The sequence below is a fragment of the Macrobrachium nipponense genome, chromosome 46 (genome assembly GCF_015104395.2).
Source record: "Macrobrachium nipponense isolate FS-2020 chromosome 46, ASM1510439v2, whole genome shotgun sequence".
In the NCBI taxonomy this organism is placed as follows: Eukaryota; Metazoa; Arthropoda; class Malacostraca; order Decapoda; family Palaemonidae; genus Macrobrachium; species Macrobrachium nipponense.
In genome coordinates, this window is record NC_061106.1 from 25712431 (window position 1) to 25731648 (window position 19218).

The following is a 19218-nucleotide window of genomic DNA, read 5'->3' on the forward strand; positions in this document are numbered from 1 at the left end:
GTATACCCACCCATTAGTGGGCCTGACAGCTACTGATTTCCTTAAGGAAAAAGACCACCACACAAAAGGTTGGCAGAAATCCAGTTTCGATGACAGCTGAAAAGTTTCCTATATTTCGAAATTGTATACCCATCTTTTAGTGGGTCTGACAGTTACTGATTTCCTTGAGGAGAAACGCCACCATCCAGAAGGTGGGCAGAAATCCAGTTTTGACGACAGAGGTTAAGCTGAGTTATTTTCGTTTAGGAGACGAACTTGACTGATGGAATCCAGACAACTCCAAGGGCCAAATGAATGGGTCACAGACTGGCTTGATGACTGTGTTGCCGAATACACACCAAAGACAGCTAGGGAGGAACCCCAGACATGCCCTCTGAGGAACCCTGTGAGGTGTGGGGGAACACCTTCAGAGGAACCTCGCAAGGTGTGGGGGAACACCTTTAGAGGAACTTCGGAAGGTGGGGTGAACACCTTCAGAGGAACCTCAGAAGTCATGGGTGAAATCCTTCAGAGGGCCCTGAAAAGGCGTGGGGGGACGCCTTCTTAGGATCCTAGGAAGGATCTTGGAGTTCCTCCCATTCAGCCAAAGGTGCGTCTTCGACCCCGTTGTCAGTAAGTCAACCTGTGACTCATCCACAATGCCCTTAGGGTGGGCCAAGCCCTTCGTCCTTCCTGCTACACAGCCAGCCAAAATTCCTATATCAGCTACTTTAGGCTGACATTGTGATCACCTCTGCCATCTGTCCCACCTGAACAGCTGCCTCTGATTAGGAGCCTAGCTTTTTGTCCGAAAGTTGAGAGTTTATTGCTTCCTTAGCAATTCTTTCGGTCATCTCCCTCAATTAAATCCTCCGCCATCTGTGTAAGGACCTCCCACTGCTTTCCATAGTCTTTCTTCTCTCTTTTGGCGTTGCAGTACTCTCTGTACTGATCCTCTTCTACTTTCTGCAGTTGTTGCTGTAGGTCCTCTTCTTGGTCCAGGCGCTTGTTTTCTTCTTGACTGTTTTTCAAGGTTTCATTGTCTAGGTCTTTGTTTCTATGGTCCAGTGCTATATGTTCCAAATAGAAGTTTCTCTGGGCAGTCCCATGGAGGAGTGCCATTAACATGTACTTATCCTGATTTTTCAATTCTTCCTCCTGCATCCTTAGGTGCTCCTTGACACGTTTTCGTTCTTTAATTATATTTTCGTCTTGAATCCTGCACTTTTCTCTCAGTCTTTCACATTCTTCCCTAAGGTGTTCCAGTTCTTGGAGGTTTGTGTTTTCTGCCTTCTTTAAAGAGCAGATCTCTCTCTCTGCAAGCTTTAAAGAAGACTCCAAGTTCTGTAGTGAAGTCTCCATTCCGTTGCCTCTTTTCCTTTCTTCTTGCAATAGGGTCTCCATTTCGTTCCTGTGATGGAGAGCATTCCTTTTCTCGTTTACCAAAGACTTCTTGAGTGTGGTCACTTCCAGGAGCGCTTCTTCTAAGACTTCTTTAATGGTGGCGTTTTCACCTCCTAATTCAGAGACCCAGTTCCTCATTGCCTGGACTTCATCCCTCAGAATTTGGGTCTGCTTATGTTCATCTCTTAACTCTTCCGTGAGGAAAGTAATCTCCAGGCACTTATCTTCTAAATCTCCCTTAATCTCGGCATTTTGTCCTCCCAGTTCCGATACCCAGTTCTTCATTGCCTGGACTTCTTGCATCAAAATTTGGGTCCTCTTCAATTCTTCTCCCAATTCTTTCTTCAGTGAGGTAATTACCAAGATTGCATGTCCTAAGTCTTCCTTAATCTTGGCATTCTCACCTCCTAATTCTGATACCCAGTTTTTCATGACTTCAAGTTCTGCGTCAGCGATCTCATTTTTGGCTCTTTCATTGTTTAGAGCTTCTGCTGCCGAGACCAGTCGAGATTCTTTGTGGCGCAACGCTGACTGCAGCGACTGAACTCGGTCATTTAGTATCAGGACCTCATTCTGAAGGCTGATATTTGCCTGGGTTTCATTTACGAGGTTCTTCTCGAGCTCACAATTTTTGTCTTCAAGCTTGGCTACATTTCCATGGCAAGCTGCAAGTTGACCTTTGTAACAATTAGTCAGCTCCTCAAGTCTGGAATTTTCTGATTTTGTGAGCTCTAGTTGTCTTTGGAGAGCGATGTGGTCCTCTTTCATGTCCAAAATCTGGCTTTCTAGTATTCCGATTTGCCTTTGGTCCTTCTCAGCTTCTGCAGCTTTGTGTACCAGTAAGTCCTGCAGGTGGTTTACTTCTCTCTCCTTCTCGACCAAGGCATTCCTATAGTCTTCATTAGCCCTCTTTAGACATTCCTTCTCTGAAGCAAGTGCTTCATTGATTGTTTCCATTTCCTTCAGTTCAAGGCTTATTTTAATTGCCCTCTCCAGAGCGCTCTCCAGTTCCTTGTCTTTCTCAGCCATCGTTTGCTGGAAATAACTTCGTAATTCTCTGTCTTCAACGTCTCTCTTCCTCAACATGTGATCTTTCTCCTCCAATCGATTCTCCAGAAACGTTGTTTCATCCATCAGTTCTTTGTGTAAGTTTCCCATGACGTTAGCGCAGCCTAAAGCCAGTTCGTATTCTGCCTCCAGCTTTTGATTTTGAGACTGCAGTTGTTCCTTTTCCATTTTCAGAACCTCGTTTTCTTTTTTGATTTCGGTTTCCTCAGCTGCTTTCTTTTGTATCAGAAGATCCTTGTCCAAAATTTCTTTCTGAAGCCTCACGATATCTTTCTTTGCCTCGTGCAACAGGCGTTCCAGTTCAGCCTCCTCCTCCTCCTCCTCCTTTACCTCGGTGGTTTCGAGCTCCTCTGTTTCCGAAATTTCTTCTTCCTCCTCCTTCTCCTCCTCTTTCTCTTCCTTTTCATTGTCGTCATAGCTGTCGAGTTTTTCCTCCACCTCCTCCTCCTCCTCTACGTCCTCGTCAAAATCAGAGCTGTCGAATTCTTCCTCCACATCCTCCTCCTCCTCCTCCTCCTCTGCATCCTCATCAGAATCAGCATCAGAACTGTCCCATTCTTCTTCCTCCTCCTCCTCAACGTCTTCATCAGAATCAGCATCAGAGTTGTCAAGTTCTTCCATATCATCATCATCATTAGAGCTGTCAGGTTCTTCCACCTCCTCCTCCTCCTCAGAACATTCCAGATCCTCGGTGTCCAGAATTGAATCCGAAGTGGGCACTTCCTGGTCGTCTTCGTCGTGATCAAGGTCATCGCATCCAATGATTTTGGGCTTCCAGTAAACAGCCAAGAGCAGCACCAGAGCCCCTGCCATCAAAGCCATCCAGGGGACGGCACCGGCAGAGGCTGGCGTCTCAATGCTTCCGCTGTCTGGTCGCGTTTCCACGACCTCTGGGCTCCAAGACTCGGCGACGACAGCACGATGAAAAGTTTCCAGTGAGTGTCCTGTAGTGGGTCCTCGGCATTGAATTACGTTGAGTAATTCCTGCACGATCAAATAGTACACTTCGCAAGGGACGAGTGCGAGTACGAATACGAGCAGATTCAATCCAAAAACTTGTAAGCATAATTCACATGGGGTGAGTGCGAGCACGAGCATATTCAATACTAATACTGCCAAAGCAAACATTCTGAAATGTTAACCGTTTACCATGGCTTTCACCTAGACTAGTTTCAGAATCTGCCACCTCCTTGATACGTCTCCGAAGGAGGGAAGGAGCGAGTGAAGAAGCAGGATCCATTCCGAGGAAGACTCCAGAACTCACAAGATTCCTACCGAGTCCTCATCGTTCTTGGCTCGTCTCCAGAGATTTAATCTTCTTCTTGGTCTTCTCCGTCTTCTTCTTCCTTCTTTTCTATTCTTCTTCTTCTTCTACTTCTTCGTCAGGGAGTTCTGAAGGCAGTGTCCGGGTGCCGCCGGAGGCTCCGCTGCTGAAGTTCCGTGAAGAATCCTCGGGAATCGTCATCCCCAACACCTCAGCTGAAGTCATGACTAATTTTCCTTCTCTATAACGTTTTCTTCTACCTATCTACTTACACCAATCTCTCTTCTTTTTTTACATATTTCTATTTCATATTTCTATTTATTGATGCCATATTTCGCTCTGTTGGTTCTGTTTTTTTCTTTGATGAGAGCATTTGCGCGTGCACACACACACACACTCACACACACACACACACACACACACACACACACACACACATATATATATATATATATATATATATATATATATATATATATATATATATATATTATTTAACACTACAGTGGATCATGTTAGTGACACAGCAATGGCGTGGAAATGAATTGTCATTTCAGATAGATTTAGGTGACCTTGACCCAACTGTCATTACACAGGGTCAAACCCAAATAGATTTAGGTGACCTTCACCCCCATATAAATCATATTGTGATAAAGATGTAATGTATATATATATGAATGTGTAGTGTGTGTGATATAATATATATATATATCATATATATATATATATATATATATATATATATATATATATACATATATATATCGTATATATATATATATTATATATAATATATACATAGTATATTATCGATAATATATATATATATCGATATATATATATATATTTTACACACACTACACATTCATATGTATGGTAGGGCACAATTTCCGCTGGCATATCCCATATCCTTCTCATTTCTATTTTCAGGTCTTGATACTTATCCATTTTTTCCCTTTCTTTCTCTCAACTCTTGTGTCCCATGGTGATACTTTCTTCTTGATTTTGTCAATCAACGTCACGTCTGGTCTATTTGCACGTATCACCCTATCTGTTCTGATACCATAGTCCCAGAGGATCTTTGCCTGATCGTTTTCTATCACTCCTTCAGGTTGGTGCTCGTATACACTTCAAAAGAATATATATATATATATATATATATATATATATATATATATATATATATATATATATGATATATATATATATATATATATATATATATGTATATATATACATACATACATATGAATGCGTAGTGTGTGTTAATATATATATATATATATATATATTATATATATTATTATATATATATATATATATATATAATTACACACACTACACATTCATATATTATATATATATATATATATATATATATATATATATATATATATATATATATATATATATATATATATTCTTTTGAAGTGTATACGAGCACCAACCTGAAGGAGTGATAGAAAACGATCAGGCAAAAATCCTCTGGGACTATGGTACAGAAACGATCAGGGTGATACGTGCAAAATAGACCAGACGTGACGTTGATTGACAAAATCAAGAAGAAAGTATCACCATGGGACACCAGAGTTGGAGAAAGAAAGAAGGGAAAAAATGGATAAGTATCAGACCTGAAAAATAGAAATAAGAAGGATATGGGATATGCCAGCAGAAATTGTGCCCATAATCATAGGAACACTAGGCATGATCCCAAGATCCCTGAAAAGGAATCTGGAAAAACTAGAGGCTGATGTAGCTCCAGGACTCATGCAGAAGAGTGTGATCTTCGCTTAGAAACGGCGCACATAGCAAGAAAAGTGATGGACTCCTGAGGAGGCAAGATACAACCCGGAACCCCACACTATAAATACCACCCAGTCGAATTGGTGGACTGTGATAAAAAAATATATATTATTATTATTGTTATTATATTGTGTCATGAAGAAAGTGTTCCACATCAGGTGTTTGAAAGTCTGTTTATTTTACTTAATAATATACTTTACTATATAATTAATTGTGGATCTTTATGACAGATTGTTCTTCACGATTATTATTATTATTATAGGTAGAAAGTATCCTTTTGCATGTTTATTCTCCTGCACTGTTGTTTAACATAATAATATATTTAAGAAAACAATGCAGAAGCACCATTAAAGAGAATTTTGTATTTCCCTTAATTTTATATTACTGTCACGTGCACAAGAAAAATGAGTAAAGAAAAGCATGAAAGAATAGAATTGAATGCATATAAGGGAAGATAATCAGCGCTAAATAAAAGAAGTGATCCTACTCCAGCTTACTCTGGATGCATGCAAGATTTTCACCTCACGCATAAGTTATAAACATTATATTCCCAACTTTCAACGTAAATTAAAACGTGCTAAAATCTATGGTCAAATAGAGTCTTGTTTCACCAACGAAAATTAAAATAAATACGCTATATTTTATTAGAAATAATTTTTCTGTACTGTTTAACATGCACATTATTCATCTTTAACGTTTTCATTTTAATGAATAAATCACAATTAACCTATGCTAAAATTCCTGTATCTTTAACTCAAGGCAAAACACCTTTTTCAGACCTTTTTAGGTTCTTGCATAGACCTTTCCTACCCTCAAACAAGAACAACAACAACAACAACAACTAAGTATTTTGCAGGCTCACTCCCCGAGTAAGCGATAAACAAAGATACTTCTAGCTGACTGGAGCATTTCTTAGCTGGTTTCCAATACGAGGAAAGGAGTTATCGTGCTGAGTGATATGAATGCAAAAGTATTAAATTAGGGTTTCTGAAAGAAATCATTTCAAAGGGAAGAATGCTAATATGCATAATGGGAAAAAATAAATTGTCGAGAAAAATAGCTATTACATTACATTAGAACAAGGTAGAATGAAGAGATAGTCAAATATTGAGAAATTAGAACAGTGGATGTTTTTTGTCTTATTATCATTTGATTGCATTAAAATTAAAACCAATAAGTAATAACGGTTGTAAAAAGGGGTTTTTCAGATTCTGCTCATAAGTGCTATGAAGGCAAGTAAATTTAATCAATAGAAGTGAGAAGAGTGTGAAGGGAGAAGAGAAATAAAATGTGATTAGGTCAAATGACAGTAAAGAGTTATGAATAACGGGCGAAGCAATTAAAGATTTTTTTAAGACAGGTGTTTTGATGGGGGTTGGGGGGTAGGTGATGTCAATGGAGAGAGCGCATTTAAAAAGAATACAATCTTTCTGCATTAAGAGGAAGCATTATGATTGCTTGCTAAATGCAAATGACAGACGGAAGAACTGGGGAACAGGATGGTTCTGGATATGAGCGAATCTGCGTTGTTTCTCGTAAAGAAATCGACTGAGAAGTTTGAGAATAATATGGGAAAGTAGGATTTAACCTCCGTGACCCAGATAAATCTTATAATACAATTGACAGGAATACAATGTAGATAGCATTTGGAAGTATAATTTAGATGGTATTTGGTCATGAGCATTAAGATGTTTTTATAGCAACGCCAGCTGACATAAATTAATAAACGAATCAGTCAGTCCTGTGCACGTACCTTCATCGTTGACGCAAAGAATTTACAAAAAGAAAGCTGTCCTGCTTTCATCAGCTTTCAGGAAAAGTAATTAAAGAATCCGATCAAAGGAGCCATTACTAGTTACAAAAATGGCCAAGTTAAATAAAAAAAACGAAGAAAAAAGATCAGAAAATGAAAAGGACAAAAGACATTAAAAAGACAGACTCGAATAATCAGGAATTTTGTGACCTTTACGTGGAAAAGAATATTAATGCTTTTCACAGTGGAAAGGTGAATTTGTCATCAAAGAGTGAACGAGGGGAGCGAAATAAACAACTTTAATAAAAGAAAAAAAAATAGCAGAGGCGGCGATTTTTCTAATGGGCCCACGGAAACAACTGTTGTCTCTGCCTGGAAATCCTCTACTGGATTTATGAGAGTAAAATCGTTTTGGAAAAACAACGATTCGCTTTCCAGGACGCTTCGGAACGGTCAGGTTTCTTTCGCAGCTGTGAATTTCATTGTGTAGCAAAGTTGTTTAATTAAATTCTATTGATAATATATCTGAACGAATTTAGTATTAATACAAATGCTTCATGTCAAAACGCGGATTAGTGACGAATTCTCCTTTTCCTTAATACAAATTATCAACTCAAAGTTTAAGAGAATTTCTTGCTTGTCGTCGTGTTCCCAGAATTCTGTTTTTAAGTAACTACGTCAAGTGCGCATTGAGAGCCAGATGTTCAGAATTCCATGTGTGCTTGGAATGGGCACTGGTTGTACTTTGATAGGAAGAGTTTACCAATGAATCTTTGTTGATTATTGTTATATATATATATATATATATATATATATATATATATATATATATATATATATATATATTCTCCTGTCATCACTGAAATAAGTAAAAAAAATACATCTGCAAAATCAAAAGTTCACATTTTTTCTTCATTCCAAACCTATATTAGAAGTGAATTAACCTTCTGCTGTAGATAAAATAGGAAAGAAAAACTCAAAGATTTAATTCCTTAAGTTAGATGAAGACTGTAAATCAACCTTGCCTGATATAGCTATCAAGTTTTTGTTCTATTTTAGACAGATGTTCCTTCTTATGTTTGTGTTGGTTAGTTTTAATTAGCAATTCACAGACACGTCCATAGCATATTATACGGCATTAGTCTTTCACAACCTTAATTGTCTCAAAGGTCTCTAAGGCAAAATTCATTCTTGTGGTTTCGAGTGCCTGTTTCAGCAACAATAGTTCCTCGTTGGACGAGTGGATTTCGCGCTCGGCTACCAATCCGGTGGTCTGAAGTTCGATTCTCGGAGAAATTTATTTCTGGTGATAGAAATTCATTTCTCGATATAATATGGTTCGCATCCCACTATAAGCTGCAGGTCCCGTTGTTAGGTAGCCAATTGGTTCCTAGCCACTTAAAACATCTAATCCTTCGGGCCAGCCCTAGGAGAGCTGTTAATCAGCACAGTGGTCTGGTAAAACTAAGATATACCTAACTTTTCAGCAACAATAACGACAACAACAACAATGATAATTAATAACTACCCAGTGACGTGTCTTGGATGAGATATGCGGACGGTAGATACTCTTAAATTGTCGAACCACACTTGAGACACTTTCGGTGGTTCTTAAGTAAACTGGACAGTCTCTTTAAGATACCCGATTCGAAATGGAAACATGCAGCAGCAGAAGTCCGCCCTGGTATGTGTTGGTCATCGGAGAATCTACGTTGAAAAGTTTACGCTACTTAGAAAGCTAACGATTTCACTAAGGAATAGAAATGATTACAGTTATCCACAAGCCCTTAAACTGTACTTGCATCTAATGTATTTATATGAGTTCTGCTCTATTGTTACTCAGAATATGGTCATATAAAATTCAAAATTGTGCAGTGGTGGTCAGGTATCTTCCAGTAAGCACCCTAACCTGCAATCGAAAAGCTTTTTACATGGGAGAGAAAATTTCTTCCCCATCGCGACTGGCGAGTCTATTAAGATACTCATGTGGCAGTAAAATGAGAATTGAAACATGGAAGGCATGAAGGATATAAGCCTTAACATAATTACTTTCAACAAAAAAACTTACTATGAATTGTACAGGGTTTTTACAGGAGAAAAATTGTTACTGGAAACTGTAAGCACAGAGAATCAGTCATACAAAAACCACCAGTTACAGGATAAACAGAGATTTGTCCCAATCTTTCATGCGAGAATGAATATAGTAACTTCAAGTCATTTATATTTCTAGAGACCTCCATCTTTTTCCATATAATCAAACCACATTGAAAACACTCTGATCTATCCTTTCTTATAATATATATATATATATATATATATATATATATACATACACAGTGCTTGACAAAAAAAAAAAACAGTAGCCCTGCTAAAATGGAAGGGAGTTAGTTTCCGGCTGCACTTTGCGTTCGATTAAAAAGAAATGTGGTATTTTCCACAACACGGAACAGGGGAATTAGAATTCGACCAATTGGTCAGGATATTGAAATCCTGTTTTTTTTTTTTTTAATATTCTAGAAGAATTATTTATGCACTGATGCGAACAACAGTGGTATCAAAAATTGTTAAAGATATGAAAAAGAATCTAAGTAACATTCAAAGACTAAGTGAATTTTTTAAAGATAATAATGCATTAAATTTAGAAAACCAGATTTGTTCAGATAGAAACAATAATGATAACGAGAGGTCTCTCGAAATTAGATCGAGATAAACATTATAAGATCAAAATTGATTCCCCTTAAAGAGTCCAGATCACAACTAGTTCCCCTTCCAGAGTCCAGATCAAAATTGATTCCCCTTCCAGAGTTTAGATCAAAACTGGTTCCCCTTCCAGAATCCAGATCAAAATTGATTCCCCTTCCAGAGTTTAGATCAAAACTGGTTCCCCTTCCAGAATCCAGATCAAAATTGATTCCCCTTCCAGAACCCAGATTCAAAATTGGGTTCCCCTTCCCAGAGTTTAGGATCAAAACTGGTTCACCCTTCCAGGAGTCCCAGAATCAAAATTGGTTCCCCTTTCCAGAGGTCCAGATCAAAAACTGGTTCCCCACTTCTAGAGTCCAGATCAAAAACTGGTTCCCCTTCCAAGAATCCAGATCCAAAATTTGGTTCCCCATTCTGGAGTCCAGATCAAAACTGGTTCCACTTCCAGAATCCAGATCAAAATTGGTTATTCCCTTTCAGAGTCCAGATCAAAACTGGTTCCCCTTCCAGAATCCAGATCAAAACTGGTTCCCCTTTCAGAGTCCAGATCAAAATTGGTTCCCCTTCCAGAGTCCAGATTAAAACTGGTTCCCCTTTCAGAGTCCAGATCAAAACTGGTTCCCCTTCCAGAATCCAGATCAAAATTGGTTCCCCTGCCAGAGTTCAGATCAAAACTGGTTCCCCTTCCAGTATCCAGATCAAAACTGGTTCCCCTTCAAGAGTCCAGATCAAAATTGGTTCCCCTTCCAGAGTTTAGATCAATACTGGTTCCCCTTCCAGAATCCAGATCAAAATTGGTTCCCTTTCCAGAGTTCAGATCAAAATTGGTTCCCCTTCCAGAGTTTAGATCAATACTGGTTCCCCTTCCAGAATCCAGATCAAAATTGATTCCCTTTCCAGAGTCCAGATCAAAATTGGTTCCCCTTCCGGAGTTTAGATCAATACTGGTTCCCCTTCCAGAATCCAGATCAAAATTGGTTCCCCTTCCAGAGTTTAGATCAATACTGGTTCCCCTGCCAGAGTTCAGATCAAAATTGGTTCCCCTTCCAGAGTTTAGATCAATACTGGTTCCCCTTCCAGAATCCAGATCGAAATTGGTTCCCCTTCCACAGTCCAATTGGTTCCCCTTCCAGAGTCCAGATCAAAACTCGTTCTCCTTCCAGAGTCCACATCAAAATGGTTCCCCTTCCAGAGTCCAGATCAAAACGGTTCCCTTTATTAGAGTCCAGATCAAAACTAGTTCCCCTTCCAGAGTCCAGGTCAAAATTGGTTCTCCTTCCAGAGTCCAGATCAAAATTGGTTCTCCTTCCAGAGTCCGTTGTACCAAGGAAACACAGCTCTTGTCAGTTTTGATTTGAAGGAAATTAAAACTAGAAGACAATGCAATGTGATTCAGGGATGAGACTGGGTATTCTTATTTTTATAACTTTCAAACACTTCAAGGCTTCGGTTTTTCTATCTGCTAAAAGGATCATCATTGCTAGAGCCTTGGTGAATCCTTCCATACAGTCATTGCCTCCGAGAATAAAGACTAACTGAAAATTTAATTTTATCTAAATAAAATTAGAGTAATAAGCTCTAATAAGTTCTAACTGTCGAAGTCATTGGTCATACAAATCTCTGATTGCATTTACAGAATCGCCCAATTAATAACATTTTATCTCTCTATTTCAGCTCTCAGCAGCAACAGGAGGAACTCTCTTTCTTTTGACGGCAGCTATCTCGTACACTTTCGCTTTTCCATAATTTTCCCCACTTGAGTTTGCGTTTAATGGCCTATCCAGGGCCTATCCACACTAGCGGGCACACCTGTCGGGCACTTCCAGTAGTTTATATTTTCTCTCACTTTTGACGCAGTGTTACCAGACAATCGCATCGTTCTGGCTCCATAGTCACACTCGGTCGGTCACTGTCAGAATGGTGGAATGGGTTATGATAGGAGCAGTGTTTGCCGGTCGTGCAGTGGCCGCTGGTGTGGACAGGACTTTTACGTGGCTTCAGAAAATATCAGAGAAGATGTACAAAGAGACTTCGTTAGTATTACCTGGCAGACAGAAAAGTAAAACGACAGATGGTCCCCCCACTATCCTCCTCCCCCAACCACCCCCCAAGAAAAAAAGAACAAAAAAGCTTGTAAGCTCCCAATGAGAGTCAGCCCATGTACCTAACCATTGGTAAAAACGATGACGTAAATTGACTACTCAGTAAGAAACAGAAAGTAAACATTGGCGCGCCCGCTGTTAACAATCCTCTATCAAGTATGGTTGTGAAACTAGAGTAAGGTAGGTTACAATAAAGTTTCTAGTAAATGTATGTGCCTACCTATATTTTCTCTTCGTTCTTAATCAGAACTGCTATAAAAATTGAATTGGACAGTTAGCCTGTTTAAGAAGTATCTTGATTTCGACGTAATATTTAGCAAGGTTAGGTCTTATGTAACATAGAACGCATGCATTAGTACCACCAAGAAACATAAGAAACAACAACGGAAAGTAAGAATTCGACAGAAAATAAGAATTAAATCCCTGTGCATTGTTTTTAGTTTTAAGAGGGTAGACAGTGCCTACAAATTAAAATCCATTAATGGTAACCGGAACATTAACAAAATGCTTGAATTCTGTAGCAAAGATTCCCTATTGGTATTATTCTATATTTATTCTATTGTTATTTAAGTTTAGATGAAATATCTCTTTTTGTACCATTTTTTTCTTTATTTTTCCACGGCCTTCATTTTTTAGGTTTTATGGATTGTCGTTTTTGTCGTCCTGTCATTAAGAGTTTACTGTCCAATCAACAGCAGTATAGTGTAAAGTCAAGTATTCCATCATAATATAAGTGTCACTGTAAAATTAATGATCATTGTATAAAATACGTTTGTTTACGTTTTGGTCCACGTTCCATAACTTATGACAGCTGCAAAATATGTTCAGTTTCTTTGGTGGACAGAGTAGATATTTTGAATAAGAATGAGAGCTGCTTACATTAATTACAGAACAGCTAGGGTGGCAAATTGTAATAAGTATTAATTTTGCGTATTCTTTTCTTTTCTTTAGAATTCAATACTAAAACTTCACACAATACTTCATGTAAAACGCTCCCAACAACGCGAAGTCGCCGGTTCAATCGACTGCAGAGAACGAGACTTTGTTTTGGTTTTGGTCTCTGCTTGGCTCTGGTGTTAACAACAGCCAAAGCGAAAAGCAAAGATACTATCTACTTTCCTGACTTAAATAATAACTTCAGCACATCATCATCATCATCGTCAGTTGCAACTGCTGTTTAGCTTGGTTAATCAGACAACAAATATTGTGTAAATATAATTCAATTTTCGTTGTTGCTCCACTACCCTAGTCTAGGCTCCTGAGGAGACTTCACGAATCCGTAAACCCGAAATGCCTGGGCCATACATATTGAGGTAGTACTAGCCTAACTCCTGATGAAACTTCTCGATGCAGGATAGCTTACGGTAAACAAAAGGTCTGGGGTAGTTTACAGAACGACGGGGCCACCTCCGAACGGATGTTAGGCTAAAGTCCATCGCCTCCGATGTGTAGTTTTAGGGTAAACGATCGAACTGAGACCATTTCACTCGAAAAGACCACCCTGTTTCACTCGATATTTAATTGGTGAAACAACAATACAATTATGTACATCTTTAAGCATACATTCAAAAGATTGAAGTTTCATCAACATAATGAGATAGGCTACCTAGGGTAAACAATCACGGACAATCCATCGTCATCAGGCTGGCCAGGTGTTATTCACTCGATATTTAATTGGTGAAACAAGAATACAATTACAACTTTAAGCATACCATTAATAAGATTGAAGTTTCGTCAACATATATGAAAGCCCCATACGAACTAAAATAAGCATGTGACTCTTCGTAAAATATGTTTTCAAGGCAGTTTTGAAATCCAATATGGCAGCTATCGTCAGGCTGGCTGGTGTAACCACAGACAATCCACCATCTTTCCCAGCATTCCTAGCACTCATTTGAGCAGTGTTAGCGCACCTAGGTATAGCCTATGTAACGTTTATTAATCTCACTCAAGATTGCAGTTGTAATCAGCACAATGAAACATTTTGTTGCCTATATTCCTAGGGTCATGGTTTGAACTGAATTCATTTTTACCTTGTAATCGGTGGTTTTATCCTTACTGCCATCACAACTGAAACTCCACAGTGCTTATTTGATTGTAATTATACACATTTTGGTCTTGATTCACTCCACATTGCACTTGAACCACGTTGCTGTTCCTGGTTCCTAAGTACTAACTCCGCAAACACAGTTACGAGCAGCAGACGACAACACTGAATATGAGGTGCAAAGCTTTATTCCCTTAATTGTTTACTTTACTCATTATTTAGTTTAACTTTACTTCAAAATATTCATTTAATTCATGTCTATTATCCCTTTTTTGCAACCAAATTAACCCCAAAAAATTACAAATATTTCTGATGTACTTTTACGAGCAGACGACGTGAGGAAAAATGACTCATTGTTGCCAATCTAGTGGAGCGTCACACATACGCCGATCCATTTACAAACTGTTTCCATGAATTCTAGTTATCATAGTAATGCAGTAATGATAAAATTGCTGTAATATGCATATATACTACTAGTAGATATGCTAATTCACTTATTTCCCTGGTTTTGTGTAAGTCTTATTCCCAGTTTGGAGGGTAAGCACATACCAATTGACAACACTGGTAAACAATTGAAGAGCGCACAACGCCGCAAAAAATGCCGTGGTAAGAGGTCAGGTGTACGATTGTTGTGATGAAAGTGCCCCAGCATCTATGGGTACAGATGGCATCAATCTTCTAAATATTTAGAGTTGTAAGTAAAAATTTCTAAAGCATGTTGGTGAAGTTTGCACTGCGTTGGCCACCCTTTTCATTACCCTCTGTTTAAATCTTTAAATATGGCCTTAATTTCTAACTTTGGAGAAAATACTTACCTCGAAAGGAGAGTAGAGGTCTTTAGCTCCTTCTCTCACCAACAACAACTCGTGACTGATGACCATCTCCAGTGTCAGGACGAGTTAACAGTACTTTTTTGGAGGGTGGCCAGCTGTGATAGTCTGTGAGTTGGGCCAGTCCACGCGGTGTTTTACCCTACTATATGAAAGCACCATACGAACTAAAATAAGCACGTGAGGTCTATGTAAAATATGCTTTCAAAGCAGTTTTTAAATCCAATGTGGCGTCTCCTCGCATCCTGGCCCTTTTGTCTCCAGAATCGGGACCACGTCCTTTCCAGCCTTCCCAGCGCTCATTTATTGATATTACTCAAGATTGTAGTTGTAATCGGCACAATAAAACAACATTTTTGTTGCTTATACGTATTAGTGAAAGTACGGGAAGTCATATTCCTGAGGTCATGTTTTGAACTGAAATGGATTTTTACCTTATAATCGTAGTTTTATCCGTACTGCCAACCCAACGGTGCTTATTTGAATGTAATTATACACATTTTGTTCTTAATTCACTCCAAATTCTACTTGAAATAAGTGAGTTTGTTGACTGCGAAGCTATGGCGGGAACAAATTTTCAGCCTTGTTGTACATCTGGCTGCCGAAAAACATTGTCGAGCAGACGATGGATTAGTGAATTGTTTATGATAAAAATTTTGTATTTTGTTAGCACTTTTCATTGATTTAAGTCTATATTACTATTTTGACTTTTTATTTTTAATTGTATGCCTGAAATAAGTGTAACCTTTAATATTTGTTTGCTAGGAATGGCAAAATTTCATCTTTGTTAATTTAATGGAGCTTCACACATATGCTGGTGCATTTACAAACTGTCTCCATGAATTCAAGTTGTCATAGTAATGCAATAATGATAAAATTTCTCTAATATTTTTGTATATATACTACAAATAGATACGCTAATTTCACTTATTCACAGTTTTTTGTAAGTCTTGTACCCAGTTTAGAGGGTAAACATACCAATTGGCAACAGTGATAAAAGAAATATGAAAGTGCAAACGACACATCGTAGCTAATGTTCACAGCATTCTAGGAAATGTTAGGTTTGTATACGTCTGCAGAACCTATCCTGTTGTTCTACACTGGCCTCCAGGCCTGTGCAGGCCAGCCTACAGAACCTAACCGAGTCATAGGCTTAGGTTTTACTTACTTAAAATATTTGGTTAGGCATATACTTAGCCTAGGTTATTCGCCCAACCATTTGGCAGTGTTATTTTATAAGTTGCCAATACAAGATATGAAATTGTCACCTATATTTTTGAAAAGCTCTTTATCAAATTATGACTTATAGCTAAGTAAGACAATACCGGCTCCTCCTTCCCTAGAGTAAGAAAATACTGCCCCCCCCCCTCCATAGCTTATACAGCAAAATTATAACCAGTAAACACCCCTGGGTTACGTGGTATTATTTTATATTGGCAACTTAAAGATTTTATCCATCTGGCTAGGTGGTGAAACTGAAGACTACTACTGCAGCATGGTTCCTGCCAATTGAGGACCATAATATTGACAGCCTTTTTCGTATGTTTTTGTTTATGTGTGACTTTTGTTGTGTTTATGATAATTTCCATCTTTTATTTATTTATTTCATTTATCTCTAAGGGGCTGGTACTCAACACAACGCCCATTTTGCATATACATACAATGATAGCCTAGTGACCAAACCAGAGGGATGCAGCAGTAGTCTTCAGTTTCACCCATTGGGCCATTTTATAGTGTAAACAATTTGTCAAATAGCTTGACCTATGACACAGCCTAAGGGGCCGTTCAAAAATTACTGAATGGCCTTGGGTGGCGAAGTGGGATGTATTGTGGAGTGTTATGAGTGTGACAGTGGGGGAGTGGGAATGCAGCCATAAGTTACATAACATTTTCAGATTTTTTTCCTTAATTTCTTTTGAAAAGATGTAAATGTAAAAGGACTAAAGAGATAGTAAAGATACTACAATAGACTTTTATTATAATAATACTGAGAGTGTAGTTGATTTTTTTTTTTTTGCATAATTGCCTATATGTTTAAAAAATATCACCAACGCAACCCTTGTTTGTACTTCAGCATTTTCTTTACCAATCGAATGTGCAGCAGGATTCAGGGGTATCTACAATTGTGTAACATTAAATATCATACATGATAATTTTGTATGTTGAGGCAAGTATTTTTCTTACTTTCATGGGCTTTTTCCTATCAAATGGAGCTGGTTGATAGCTACAGTATGATATTTGAACTGCACATGGTTGGATGGATACACACTATCAGGCATAGCTGCCTTCTCCAACAACTGGACAGATAGTATGCTCTGTTTATTTATGTATGTAGTTTGCGGTAAACTTGCAGACTTAAATTAGAGTTACCTTATACATACTATTCTAAGCTTCTCATTAGGTTTAGCCAGGTGTGATTAATACATTCCAAAGAACACATATTGGCATAGTTTTGGCCATTTGGGGATAAAGAATAACCTTTGGATAGAGAAGTTCAGGCTTGACTAGTCTAGTTAAGGTCAGATTCATTAGCCCAGGCTAGGTTAGGGATACTACTACATCAGCCTAATATTGAAGCTAGAACACAAAGCATAGCCTGTCCTGGTGTAGGCTATACCTTTCCAGCTACTATGACTTATTTAGTGTTTTTCACTGTCATTGTTGGGAAAACCACTTGGTTTGTGTGTTACCCAATCCTTGTTACTTGTACAATAGTATAGAGAAACCACAGTAGAAAATTTTTTATAGGGCAGGAGGGTCAGTGAACATACATAGTAAGAGTAAATAGAATGACCAAAGTAAAAATTATGAAATCCATGCCAATATTTGTGGGACAGCAGGTGTCTTAGCTAGGCTAACTCTCATTTGCCTCCCTCAGCATATATCAAAGTTGATTTGTAGTAGTACTATTTGGATTCAATTGTACGTAGTCGGTAATTTAGGGTGACATCACTAGATGAACCACATATAATGAAGAGTCTATCCCACAATTATGTACATCGTATGTAGTGAGATTGAGACAAGCATCTCCTAGAAAGCTACAAAGTCCTGTAGATTTTCTAAATTCAGGTAGGCATTACCATCACTATGAAGCTTCAGTTTCATGAGGTGAAATGGATACCCCCCTTCTCACAAGTACAGTAGATCACTTATCCTGCAACCAGAATCAAGGTAAAGTATCTCCAAGGAGACATGTGCAGTTCCAAGATATTGAGGGAAGAACGACACATTATCAGCTTTATGGACCTTCAGTTTCGTGAAGTAATTAATGATTCAAGAAAAGCACATGGATAATTGTACCTGTCTTGTCTTTAAAGTTAGTAATATGAATTTTTAGAGTTATATAGTTGTATCTTTGTTTTTTTAGAAATAATGTTTTGGTGGAGAATTTTCTATTTCAGGATTGAGTTAATATGTAATACTGAACTGAAGTATGCACCTTTGTTCTTTTACAGAGATCCCCTAAACAATGGTGAAGTTTGCTGAAGCTGAGAAACGAGGGCGTGGAGGTGAGGGGGGTGATCGGCGCTTCACCCCCCAGATGATGCTTGAACGACCAAAAATGAGCCGAGCAATGTGGGAGTCTTTAAAGTCTCACATAGTTAGAGAACGTAAAAGGAAAAAAGAAGGTCAGTACATTGAATTTTATTTGGTTACTAGTGTAACCAACTGTGTATATGGTGCACTAAAGTACTGGAAAAAAGAATGTATATTGATGCAGATAGCCAAGAATATGTATAGTAAATTTAGTTAGTAATGGCATTGAAAGATGATTCATATTCCATGGAATGGCACTACTATTGTATGTAGATTCTTCCTCTCTAAAGTTATAAGACATCGGTATTGCTTTAATCTTATTGCTATTTCTTTTCAATTGACTTTGGTAGTATTGTTGAAAGGACAAATGTTTTTACCATTTGGAAGTCTTTTGTCATGGGGAAAAACATGATGTGTTGCTCATAATAATGTGGGATTAATATTGTTTTGTTACTGATTTAGAACAAGAAGCAGATGCTGAAGAAGAAAGACTTCGTAAAGAACGGGAAAACAGAAAGAAGCAACATGCTATGACCTTGGAAGAAACTAGAGAGAAGTTGTCTCAGATGGAACAAGATTTAACAAATTTAAAGAACCAGAAACATCAACTTTTTCAGGAGTTGAAAGTAGTTCTCAATGAAGACGCAACACGCAAACGGGCCCAGCAACAACAGAACAATTATCTTAAAGAAAGGTACAACAATGTTTTCCCCTCTCTCTCTCTCTCT

At 38.1% G+C, this 19218-nt stretch overlaps 2 protein-coding genes across 5 annotated transcripts in view; one reads left to right on the forward strand and one right to left on the reverse strand.

Moving 5' to 3' along the window:
• Positions 1-813: 813 nt before the first annotated feature.
• Positions 814-3579, reverse strand: LOC135214677 (trichohyalin-like). The gene has a single exon (XM_064249013.1). The coding sequence runs from the start codon at positions 3577-3579 to the stop codon at positions 814-816; it is 2766 nt and encodes a 921-aa protein (XP_064105083.1).
• An 8410-nt stretch (positions 3580-11989) lies between these two features.
• LOC135214813 (G protein pathway suppressor 2-like) overlaps positions 11990-19218 on the forward strand; it is an 89658-nt gene continuing 82429 nt past the window's right edge. The window contains exons 1-3 of one of the 4 annotated variants that reach the window (XM_064249190.1): positions 11990-12007; positions 18409-18582; positions 18953-19184. In XM_064249190.1, coding sequence (XP_064105260.1) covers positions 18423-18582; positions 18953-19184 — 392 coding nt within the window. In that variant the 5' untranslated portion in view covers positions 11990-12007; positions 18409-18422. Of the gene's footprint in view, positions 12008-12092; positions 12257-13096; positions 13285-18408; positions 18583-18952; positions 19185-19218 lie in introns of those variants that run through there. The other 3 variants (XM_064249189.1, XM_064249191.1, XM_064249188.1) reach the window with 3 other exon arrangements.

Coding starts and splice junctions, on each gene's coding strand:
- LOC135214677 (XM_064249013.1), bottom strand. CDS start 3,579: ATGTTTGCTTTGGCAGTATTAGTATTGAATATGCTCGTGCTCGCACTC.